The following is a 12,560-nucleotide window of genomic DNA, read 5'->3' as shown; positions in this document are numbered from 1 at the left end:
CCTGACTTTTTTTTTTTTTTAAGATTTTTGAATAAGCCATGCTCCTGACTACCTCCTGATTCCTGATAATTACCCTACTAATAATCATTATATTTCTGGAAAAGGAAAGAATGCAAAATCAGAAATTAGTCCATTAGTCAAAATAGACCTGCTGAGTTCCCACCATGTGCCTACCGTATCCACAGTAATGTGCTGGGGCTACGTGGAGAAAAACAAAACAAAACGTTCTTATCCCTAACTAATAGAGTCTAATTGGGAAAAAGAACAGGCATTAAACAGGTGCTCAAAAATAATTAAATTGCTACACGTGTGCAAAATTCTACAAAAGAGAAATGCAAGTTGTTAAAGGAGACTATTCCAGGATACATGACATGGTCTACAGGCAGCAGATGCTGGTGGACTCAGGGAGTGCCTCCCGAGGAAATGTCTAACCCGAGACTGAAGATGTGTAGAGCTAGGCAAGAGGAAGGAGCACAGGTGGAGATGTTGCAGTCACCCCTGGTAGAGGGAATAATGAGGTCCGGAAGTGAGAAAGAGCATGACGTACTCTGAGATGGTTTGGCCAGGACAACTCAGAGCTGATGAACACCTGTCTACTCTAGTCTCTATTATCAACTTTAGAATGAAGCGCGGTGACTTAACCCAGTGTTACTTTATTCTCTGTGTTTGTCTGAGACCCCAAGAAACTATTGTTAGCTCACATTGCTGAAACTTTGGGAAACTAACAAGTGAAGCTGCCATGAACAGAAATCCAAAGTCTTGGGGTATTTTTCATTCCACTTGGACTTCAGAGCTAGACAAAAGTTAGGCAGAATAAATGATGAAGAAATGTGATGAAAACTTAAAAAGAAATTATATTATTTTTGCCTTAAGGAAAAAAGATGAAAAGCAATTTTATATTGGTCTTCTATATATGAAAGGCTTTTATATATGAGATGATCTGTTTTTCTTCATCTCCATGGAGAACAGAGGAAGAAGAAATGTGTTTAAACAGCAGTATTAAAATAAGTTATATCAAATAAGTTTGATATAAAACAGTTTCTTGACAATAAAGAGAATTAAGTTTTGGGGATGTTACAAAGGGAGACTTAAGTAGTTTCCCCGAAGGCATTTCTAAATAAGCTAGATTTTCCTATATTGGAGATATTTTACCTGGAAGCAGAATGGTGAATTATACGGTTTCTTCAAGTAGTTTGCTGTCCCATGAAGTACATTTCAAAGAAAGCAAAAACCGATGGAAATAAATTGAAACAGTAGTGCCATCTAGTGGAATGCTCAGTAATAACATTCAATATACCAATCCATGATTGAATAAATTTCTATGCACTTTAAATGTTAAAACTAATTAATATTTTTTAGACCTAGATCCAAACCTGTTTCATGATTATATGTTCCAATTCATGAATCAGCTACATACACTTAAGGGAAAAACAAGCCCAACATTATAAGGCCAACTTCTCACTAAATTCTCCAGAGGAAACTGGTAGATTTTTTACTTCAAGAGTCAGAGTTTAAAGGCTACACCCAACAGAGCTGGAATGCTTTAATTAAATTCTTAAAAGCCACACTCCTAATGTATGTCTTGCATTTCCCAGATTTGAAGCGAAGTACAAGTCTCTTTTACTGAGATAAAGGGTGATTGCTGATGAGTAGTCTTCAGAAAGCAAAAATGATGGTTTGGGCACTTTTGGCTGCCACCTCCCTAGTCCAGCAGTCCCCAACCTTTTTGGCACCAGGGACTCCTATGAGAATCTAATGCCTGATGGTCTGAGATAGAACTAAGGTGGTGATGCTAGCGCTGGGGAGCAGCTGCCAACACAGATGAAGCTTCGCTTGCCTGTCACTCACCTCCTGCTCTACGACTCGGTCCCTAACAGGCCATGGACTGGGTACCAGTTCGAGGCCTGAGAGTTAGGAACCCACTAGTCCCTTTTAGGTAATCTCTCTCAGACAAGATCTTCTGGGAAACATTCCATTGCCTTAGGTAGTCTTCCTCACTGTAGATCCTAAACTCCTGTTTTGTTGTTAGTCAGGCAAGCTGCTATAGACTGAATTAGTCACCACAGAGGGAGTGTTTTGAGGAATAGTTCATCAAAGATTTTAAAGTCTGGTTAATAGTCTCTGTTCCCCCCATTCTCCCCCCCCCCCCCCCCCGCGCCCCCGCCGCCACACACACTTGTCTTCCTGTCGATCTGCTTCTGACACTTCAAGGCTCACTTAAAAGTTTCCATTGCTTTCCTGCCAACCCTCCTGGACACAACTGCTTCCTCACTTATGGACAAATAAAGCTTCAAACATCTTATTATGAAACTTGCGGAACTGAAATAGAGATATTTATCTGTGTCTCTCTCCCAGGGTACAGCGTACACAGTAAATGTTCAGTAAATATTGTATGAATTGAATTGAATTAAATGATGCAAATTTTCAGACATGCCTGAGATTAGTCTATGTTCTTCAAATCATCCACTAATTGATTATTCTTCCTATTCAAAATCCTGACAATGAAATTATTAATACAAAATGAGGTACTGTTTCCCAATTTGAGTTCCAGATTGCATAATGCATGTGTTTATGTAATAATTAAAATTTCCCTAAATCAAAAGAGATAATGCAACTCTGAGTTGAAGAGAAACTAGGTATCAGAGAACCAAATACATCTACAAAATGTTTTGAAGTGACTTTCATTTAAATGATGTTAACACAGAAGTTACAGTCACAGTAAGTCATTTTTCAATTTTTATTCGCCCAATACAAAGAAAGCTCATTTCCTAGATAGTCTAGAGAATTCTGTCAAGGGAAAATGGCTTATTATTTTTTATTGATACTGCTTCATTACTTTATCAAACACCAGTGCTCCAAAATATTGAGATTCTCTCCACCCACTCACCAAGTCATCCTGCCGTCAATATAGTACAATGCTAAGAACAGACATAATCTCAGAAACCCCTTATTCTAATCTGTTAGTCCTTTCTTTCTCCACATTGTTTCTCAAAGTAAAGACTTATTGTCTACTGTACACCTTTCATGTCCCTAAATATCCTAAATAGATTTAAATTCAGTCAAATCACAGGTTTTGTTTTTGTCTTTGTTTTTTGTCACACATAAACATCTGGAATCATGACAGACAGACTTGTTTGTTGAATGAATAAATAAGAGTGGTGGAACCAAAACTCAGATCTAAAAGTTTCCACCTTAAATCCAGTGCTTTTCTCAATATATCGCAGCTGGTAAGAGTGACACATTGTGGTAGAGTACTAAATACATCAGTTGACAGATTTCCTATTTGTAATCTGGCACAGTGCAAAAAAAAAAAAAAAAAGATGGAATGGTGATAAAATGGGTAAGTCAAGATGGATATTAAAAGACTATACTACATAAGCCTACGCTGACACTCAAAATGTTTACTTCATGTACTGTAAAATATTTAAATGTTTAGTCCTAAAGTTAGCAAGAAGATACAATATCTTTTATTGGATTCCAAACACAATTGAGAATATTTTTAAGATATGTATTTTATGTAAATGTATTCACATCATATGCACCATAAGTGACTAAATTCTTATTCAGGAGCTAACCCAATTTAAAAATGTGTTTTCTTATTGTCTAACTCTCCCTTGCTATCTGTGAGGGGGCACAGGAAACCAAAGGGGTAGAATGCAAATCCGTCAGTGTCGTCTTTTTTTTTTTACATTCATCAGCCAAAAGCTCCAGTGGGGAAAAAAATTGAAAACTGGTAACTAGTAATGCAGTTTCATAAATGTTTCTAAAAATTATCTTCCTTGTCTCTGATTTTATTAAACAGGATTACCAGTGAACCGATTTTAAGTAGCAATAATCCAACCCATGCAGATTTTGTAAAAGACTCTAACCAAGAGCTTTTTCTCTCCTATTATAAACAAAAGTAAAACCAGTAAGCCAAGGAGACTGTAGCAATGTATTTATTGGAAATGAACTAGACATTACATATATTGGATGAAGATGTAACAATGCAGGAAGCATAACTGATACAACATTTAAAAAATCACAAAAGAAAAAGGAAATTCATTCTCAAAAGAAATACTGTATCCAAGACACCTCAATCTCTGAACACCATAATACAACTCATAATGTTGACTTTGAAGATCCAGAATAAAATTTACTTTAAACTGAATAACTGAAAGGAAAAGTTTATTTTCCCAACTTGAAGATTCCTTGGCTACCACCTGTGTATCACACACATCATGTAGTTTCCATCACCTGATGAAAACAAACACCAGGTGATATTCATCATATCCCTCATAGGAAAAACCTCCTACGAATAGAAAAATTGAAGGGAAATCCAAGCAGTGAATCAGTCGGCGGCCCCAAGTGAATGGGGTACTTAAAATCAGCATTTTCTACAACCTAGAAATTACACTAATTTTACTAATAAGACTTTATTTTCTTTTAAGAAACTGCCTGGATTAGAGGGCATGCTGATTTATAACAAGAGTGATTACATTTACACTGAGTATGGCTGTGCAGGAGGGTTTCAGGTGCTCATCATCTGCTCACTACAACTCTCCGAAGCCTTTAGAGCTGTACTCTTCTACTCTATAATACACTGTAGCTTGTGTATAACAAACTCCCTTTGAAGAAGAGTATCCCAGATAATCCATCTGTGATGATATAAGTACTGCAAAAAGCAGTAATGATAAATATTGTACGGAAAGGCAAAAATGCTGCACCAACTTTCAGAGGCACTATCATAGAATCATCTCGGAAATGGAGAATCGAATGTGTACTTTGAAAATTACTTTCCTTCCACACACCCAGTATGCGAGAATGTCTTCTAATAAGTTGTCTGTGGCTGAGAGAGTTGGGAGTCAAAATGCAGAATTGTAGGTTTTCGAAGGGCTTGGCGCCACTTTCCCCCTCCCTTCTAATTGATTTCAACAGATTGTTTTAAACATTTCACAGTTCTCATAAATTTTCACATGTAAGGGGAAGATTATCATGAGCATATCAGATTCTAACAACTGGCCAAAAAAAAAACAAAAAAAAAGAATCTGAACACAGAATATCATCTTTAGAAAACCAATTATAATTATACTTCTTTATCTTTCATTGAACATAAAGAGAACTAAAGTAAGAGCTCCCACATATTGGTGAGAAAATGGCAAATTCTTGTCATCAACTGTGGTACCAAGTAAAGGGAAGTCTGTTAAGTACTGCAGGAGTAATTTAAATAAAATGGGGGAAAGCCGATCTAGACAATTTAGGTACTAAATTAAAGTTTTGAGACCTGATATATTTAGTTTGAGTTATAATGCAGGTCTAATTAGCTAGAAAATTAGCAATGTACTGTTTCACCTTGAACCGGGTGGGTAGACTCAGCCACAACGTCTTGCTTTTTTCTTAGGCATGTCGAAAGTAATGCCTAACCAGACTCAAAGTGCATGTAGACACATCATGCTAGTTGGCACAAAGCAGGCAGCGGAGGAAGGCTCCCATTATCCTGAAAAAAAATCATAGGAGCCTGACTGGCAATCAGTCATTTTCCTGTTATATACAATATCAGTACATTTTAAGACAGATACACATAAATTTACACAAATATTTCCACCTCTCCACCATCAAGTGAAACATCCTATTCTTTGGAGAAAAAAATACATTCATTTTTTTCAAGTGTATTTGAATATACAAAGATGTGCTAGCTTTGTTTCACTACAAAGAAAAAAATGATTTCACAGGCGTCAAAGAAAAAAATGATTTCACAGGTGTCCAAGGGGAATTTCACTTTCACTTCCCTTTGGTGTGGATTTAATGAAGTTTTGATTTAAAAAACTGCTCTAAATATACATCTACCCCTTTTAATCTAAAAGCATGAACTGTTTGTGTCCATTTATGTATATATGTACATAGTGACCACCACCAACAAAAACCAGCCTACAATGGCTTAAGATTGGCAAACTCTAATGAGAGCGAGGCCCACCGGCTTGGACGAGGGCTCAGCACCAGACAGGCAGTTCCATGGTGCCAGCGTCCAGCACTGGGGGCCAGCGGCATGCAGACTCTTCCTTCCTGAATCATTTTCAGAGCATGGTCTGCTGAGACTTCCCTGCTTCAGTTATGGCTTGTTTCCTGTCTTGGCTTTGTTGTTAGGGTTGCTGTTCAGGTCTCTGAGCAGTGATTCACAATTGGCAAGAGCATCGGCGGGCAGTAGCTTCCGGATCTGCTCCACTGTCTTTTGATAAGCCATTTTCTCCTGTTCCAGGGTCCGGATTAAAGACTTCATTTTGGTCTCTCTGGTCAAAAGATTTTCCAGATTGGATTCCAAGGTCTGGATTTTAGCATGAGCTATCTGTTTGGGGGAAAGAACACAAAATCCTCCAAATCAAAAATTTGAAGACTCTGGTTCTTCATTCCAGCAGCAGCCAGACTGTACAGATACTAACCAAGCATATCATATGACTTAATAAAATAATATGGGAAGCAAATACTCTGAAACCTTTCATGAAATGGAGATTTATAGGTTTCTCTAAAATATAATGATGGTTCTAACAAAATACATCTCATTCCACCAAATATTACCAAAAATGCAATATTAAGTCATGGTGCCAAAGGAGTCAGGGCCCTCCCTTCACACGCTGGGGCTCCTCTGGAGTGAGTGGGGCCCGACATGAGGAAACAGGAGATTCCTCACACTTCCTTGAAGTGCTAAAAGAGACTTTTTACTCTCTGACTGGAAATGGAGGGTTTTCTAAATACATACTTGGATCCTCTGTTTTGACAGGTGTCAGAGGTGCCCATGTAACCTGGGAACCCAGACGTGATGACAACACTGAACTGTCAATAAAAATGTGTGTCACCATTAATAAAAATCATTATGTAAAGCAGGTAAAAACCCACTTCCCTAGTAAGGAAGTGCTCAATTAATCACCATTGAAATATTCATGTAATAACGAATACCCCAACTATTTTATCTTTTTGAAAATAGACACTGGTCTTTAGGAAAAAGCACAACATTTTCTATGGGCCAGAGCTAATGTTGGATGAATCAAAGGAGGTTAGTGTTCTTATTCTTGGGGAGCAATTACTCTAGAGCTCCCTCATTTCTGAGCTATTTCTCTCCTAGCTGGTCCAGAGTACTCACTACACAGAAGCAGTCTGTAGTGTTCTCTAGCTTGAAAACAGGTGCAGTGTGGGGAAGTGGGGGATAAGCAGAAACCACGGAGCCATTAGGCACTTAAGCTCTAACTTGGAACTCATCTTCCCATCCCCTCTAGAAGGTCTACCTTCTAACCTCCCCCAACATTCCTAAGCCCCGCCCCTCATGGCTTGAATACTCAGCACACATTATACAACTTGCAGATGCAGAATATCAACTTCTGCTAAACTGCTTATTACATTTGTTAGTGTGTATTTATTTATAAATAAATATATAGTATTTTATATTCCCTAGTAATTGTAAACTTCTTGATGGCACAGATTATGTATTACATGTTTTTATTCAATTCTTTCAAACCTATCTCCTTTCCATTTATGTGAGTTTAACAATAGACAATCTTCATCATCCCCAATCAGATTTATGCAAATGATTTCTTGCTGGCCTCCCTACCTTCTCTCCTCACTCTAATCTGTTCTCAGTGAAGTTTCAAAATTGGGCTTTCTTTCTAAAGTATGGCTCAAAACTTGGAGAGATTTCTCCTCTCAACAAGATTAAAGCCATGCTCTTCTGCTTCACACTGAAGGTTATTTCCAATTCTGCCTCCATCGTATTTATCCCATCTCTCCCCGACATAAATGTTAAATGGACACCAAGCTTACTCTGCTGCTCTGCCACTTCCTCCGCATTTACGGCACCCCCCACCTCATTCATTTCTCCCACTATGCCCCAGGTCACCCAGGCCGGTACCAATGTCCTATATGCAACCCCTCCTCCCTTGAATTTAACCAAATATTTGCAACACCCAATAGGCATTTAACCAGGTTCTGCTTTGAATTGCCATGTGATCACATCTTTGTCTCTTGACCTGCAGTTTTTCTAGGAGGTCCATGTTCTGTCTTTTGAGTTGGTTATTGGCCCTCTCCAGCTTCTCCACAGGTTCGCTGTCCTCAAAGGCATACGAAGATTCGTGAAGCTCATCCTGCAGGACGTGATATTCCACCTCATAAGCGTGTAACTGTTTAGAAATATCCATCTCAAAAACCTGCCATGAAAAACACCGTGGGTTAGTCTGACCTTCAGTACGTATGCCAAGATACAGTCTGTGTATCTGGTGTACTTCATAGAGATTTCCAAATACTTATTAGGAATGGTATGACACACTGAAAGGAAGACTAACCAGAGTGACTGGCAATATAAGGACAAATGACTATTTCTACACATCTGAAACAGTCTCATAATAAGGCCAAGATACTAGAAAAAGTCAATGTTCAAAGGTATATGGCAACCCAAATATACATAATCTAGTAACTATCTCCCAAAATGTAGCATACCGGATAAACAGCATCAGTCACTGAGTAACTCTTATCTATGTTAGAGATCATCTTTGCTGATTAGTAAGCAAAATTGCATTGGCTATTTCTATAATAATGAGACCCAAAGCTTTTCTAATGATTTGTAAATGGGACAACAAGGTCTTACACTAAATATTTTCATCCATTTGCTAATCCATGTGAGCCTCTTAGGAGTCCCTCACATATTCTATCACACAGAGAATCTTCACAATTGCGCATCTTAAGCACTGTACAGAGCTGTAGGGGTTAGTTGGGGCTGCCTCTGCCTCCCATATCACTACCAAATAGGAAGACAGGTTGCCTAGCAGTTAAAGGGCAAGTAAGCCCTCCTTAGTCTAAATTTGAGAAGGAAGGTAAGACAGTAGCTGCCATTTAAGCAACGGTGTCTACACTAAACTGTGAAAAGAAACCACAGAGAATCTGACTAACTTATCCTACTATCGCTAGAGATACTCAAATCTTAGAATTTAAGTGTGATTTCTAGACAACCTGGTTATCCCTCTCAAACAAGCATCACTTTTTCCCTGCTAGTGAGTATGGACACAATGGACTTCTAAACAATTAAAAACGATGGCTTGGATCTATATTTATCAGCATGAAAAATGTTCAATACTACATATCTTAAAAATCCAGGTTACACAATAGCATGTATAGTATGTTTTCATTTACATAAAACTACACCTATATTTGTATGTGTATGTAAGCAAAGAGAGATGTGTAAAAGGATGTTTAAAAGGTTTTATACCTCAAGGTGTTGAGATTTGTAGTTACTTTTATTTTCTTCTTTGTGCTTTTCTGCATTATTTGCATTTTTACAGTGACCATAAATAAACCTTGTCAAAGTCTCCTTTAATATCAGCAATTCATTCCACAACTAGTCAACTCTAATTGTTAGAAAAATCTCTATAACATCAAGTCCAAATCTACCTGCCTATAAATTCCATCTACTAACCCCTAAGAATAATCTCCAAAACCAAGCAATTCCCTCATTAATTTTAGGAGAGAGGTGATCTGATTTCAAATCAGAGATCACCTTTCTCTAAAAGCACAATCTCTGACTGCTTTGCTAGTCTCAAAAGGTCATCTGAAGAATTAATACATAATAAGTAAATATGTACACAAAAGCTATGCTTTTCAGATTGTAGAGCTTTTTACAAATAAAAGCCGTTCATAGATATTTGCAGAATAATCCTCTTGTGAATTAGATTCCACGTAATGGAAAGAAAATTGTACATGTAATATAATAAATTCATGGTATAGTGTGGATGACAGTATGAAATTCTGCGACCTAATTGGTTATACTTGCTCCTATAAATGTGAAAAAGTACTAAGATCATTATTGTTACTCTCATTTTGTAAGGCAGGATGTTAAGACTCAGCGAGGTTATAACCTGCCCACTGTCACACAGGTGTGGGGTAGCAGGGCACCAGAACGAGATCTCGAACTCCCTTTTTCTTGCTCTAAACTCTCCTTTTTCTGCCCAAGTGCCTCTATGAAACTGGCAAACTTTACCAATACTCATAAAGGATGACAGCTTCATTTACAAATCTGGTCTTAAGCTTGCTCATGTCGTCTGAACTACATCAGTATATAACTACCACTTACCTGGTCCCTATGAAGAGCAGAGACTGGATAAATGGTGCACTGATTACTTTTCATTTGCTTCTCGGTCTTCGTCTATTCTGCTGGACCCTGAGAGGCAGACCTAGGTTCCCTGCACTTCCCCTCACTTCCTTTCCTGCTGGCTTCTGGCTGGGTATGGCCAGTAGATGGGGCCAGTAGGTCAGAGGAGAAATGGGCTGGGTGTGTGTTCCTTGTGCCTTCACTGCCTGGCTCACCAACAATCTCCAGAGATCCCGCCTCCACGGTCCCTGCACTCGCTGGGCCTGGTAACGCCATTATATCCTCCCTTGTCCCCTCAGCACCATGGTGACGAACAGCTTCTCTCTGTTCCTAGTTTTTGGGCATTTGGACATGCATGTTTGGTTCCGTTAACCCTGTCCACACTTCTGTAAATTCGTCTGCATTTGAATCATGGAAGGTAGACTCTGTTTCCTGCAAGGGACCCTGATTGATACAAGTCTCCTCATTTAAGCCTCACAAAACCCTTCACATCAGTACTGTCCCATTTTGAAAGTGAGAATACTAGGGTTAGGACATTAGGCTGAGATGTGCAAGCCAAAAAAATAATAAAGAGCTAGATGATGCAAACCCAATACTGTCTAATTCCAAAGCCTATGCTCTGGCCACATGTACTCCTCATATATTTTTAAACAGAATGAACAATATTAGAAAGGTAAGTGGCTCTCTCTCTCTTTTTTTTTTTTCACTTATTAGGTATTTCTAACTCTGTCAGTTCTATCTCCAGTTTTACCATTGGTTAAAGATTCTTTAAAAATTCATTATGTAGCACTGAACCACTTTTCCTGTGCATAGCCACATAGACAATATCACAATATAGAAATTTCACAACAGTCTTATTTCTAAATAAAATATATCTGATCCAAAAAAAAAACAAACTCTGTCAAGCAAAACTACAACTTTACACTAAAACATTTAATATACAATCAGTAGAGGAAAGTGCTGTATAATCTTGTATCTTATTGTCATTTAAATCATACCTGAGTGATAATTTTTTCCATTTCAGTTGTATTCATATCAGGTAGAGAGCTTTTAAGAAATTCAACAATACTTTCAAAGTTTTCACATTCCATTATAAGTGTCTCTTGGCTGCTCAGTAGGCTAAGTGCAACCTTAAATATAACTTCGGTTCCCTGAAGAAAAATTATATCTAAAAAAAAGATAGAATTTTCATGATCAAAATTATGCATCCGCTATTGCAAATAGCATGTTCTTTGTGGTAATAGTTTTTTGTGTGTTTTTGTTATGGTTGTTGTTTATAATTACTACAGTGGAACCACTGAATATTTTGCAAAAGAAAACTAGCTGGTCAAAATCATCTAGATTAATTTATATATGTGTGTATATATATATAAGAAAATAAAACAAGCAAACATGTTTATACTTCTTATTTAGGAATCTCATATAAGGTCAGGGTAAAAAGATAAATTAAATATCTCTTCGTCTATGTGTTTATAATTTTTAGTGGCAAATTTAATGGAGACTAAGTAAACCTCAAAGACACTTACTCAACTGGTATTTAAATTCTTCAGGGGCGGGGGAAATACAAAAACACATCATCGTAACCAGTTTGTACTATCTAAACTACATTACCATAATAAAAAAGTAAATGAACCAGTTACTATGTAATTAAACTGATAGCAGAGCAAGAAATTAAAGAAAAAAAAAAACTTTAAAAGAAAAATCAAAACCAATATGTAATCTAAATCAGAAGTGAGAGAGAAAAAGAAAAGCTACCCTGGCTTCAGAGGATATCCTATTCCACTTCCTAACAAATACAAACACGCACTAGTTTTGCAAAGAATCCACTACACTTTTGTATGAAAGTTTCTCTCAATCTCTTCCATTCTGTAATCAATAATAAACAAGAGGGAGTCTTTAAAAAGAGGGAAATGGGAAACAGTTACTTCAAACATGGTCATTTTTCTTTCATGCATCTTTCTCTTTCCTGAGAGTCTCTATTCTTTACCAAATTCAAAGAAAAGGATTGAGCAGCTATTGTAGCACTGACAGCATCGATCATATTCTCAGAGCAAAAAATGAACCGCTGAGGATATTTGTTTCTTGAACTCTGAAATCAAGCTTCCAAGGATAAGTCAAAGAGAGATGCCCTGAAACATCGTAACAGCATTTTGATTTGATAAACTGTTCTCTAAGAAAAAGAAGAAAAATATATATGAATTTATAGAAGATCTATTAGTAGGAACCCAAGCTCCAGAGAAAACTTCACTGGAGAAAAACAGTCACGTATAGTCAATAAAGAAGAGAAATCTGGTGAACATTGGATTCCGTGAATCTTGACTTCACTCTTTCACTGTTCTTTGTCTATATATTGTATTACTTGCTAATGTGGTGTTTAACTTTCTAAACAACAGTTTACAATAAGAAAGATACCATATTTTGTCATCTGGCATATGTAGACATATTACACATATAC

At 37.4% G+C, this 12,560-nt stretch overlaps 1 protein-coding gene across 3 annotated transcripts in view; it reads right to left on the bottom strand.

Moving 5' to 3' along the window:
- Positions 1-3,922: 3,922 nt before the first annotated feature.
- TBC1D4 (TBC1 domain family member 4) overlaps positions 3,923-12,560 on the bottom strand; it is a 198,046-nt gene continuing 189,408 nt past the window's right edge. For all 3 annotated transcript variants that reach the window (XM_023536382.1, XM_011369775.2, XM_011369776.2), the window contains 3 exons: positions 11,104-11,273; positions 7,995-8,171; positions 3,923-6,322 (listed from right to left, as the gene is read on the bottom strand). In XM_023536382.1, coding sequence (XP_023392150.1) covers positions 6,089-6,322; positions 7,995-8,171; positions 11,104-11,273 — 581 coding nt within the window. In that variant the 3' untranslated portion in view covers positions 3,923-6,088. The remainder of the gene's footprint in view (positions 6,323-7,994; positions 8,172-11,103; positions 11,274-12,560) is intronic.

Source organism: Pteropus vampyrus, unplaced genomic scaffold (genome assembly GCF_000151845.1).
Source record: "Pteropus vampyrus isolate Shadow unplaced genomic scaffold, Pvam_2.0 Scaffold155, whole genome shotgun sequence".
NCBI classification, from domain to species: Eukaryota; Metazoa; Chordata; class Mammalia; order Chiroptera; family Pteropodidae; genus Pteropus; species Pteropus vampyrus.
The sequence above is the reverse complement of the archived record's forward strand: the minus strand, read 5'-3'. Positions and strand labels throughout refer to the sequence as shown.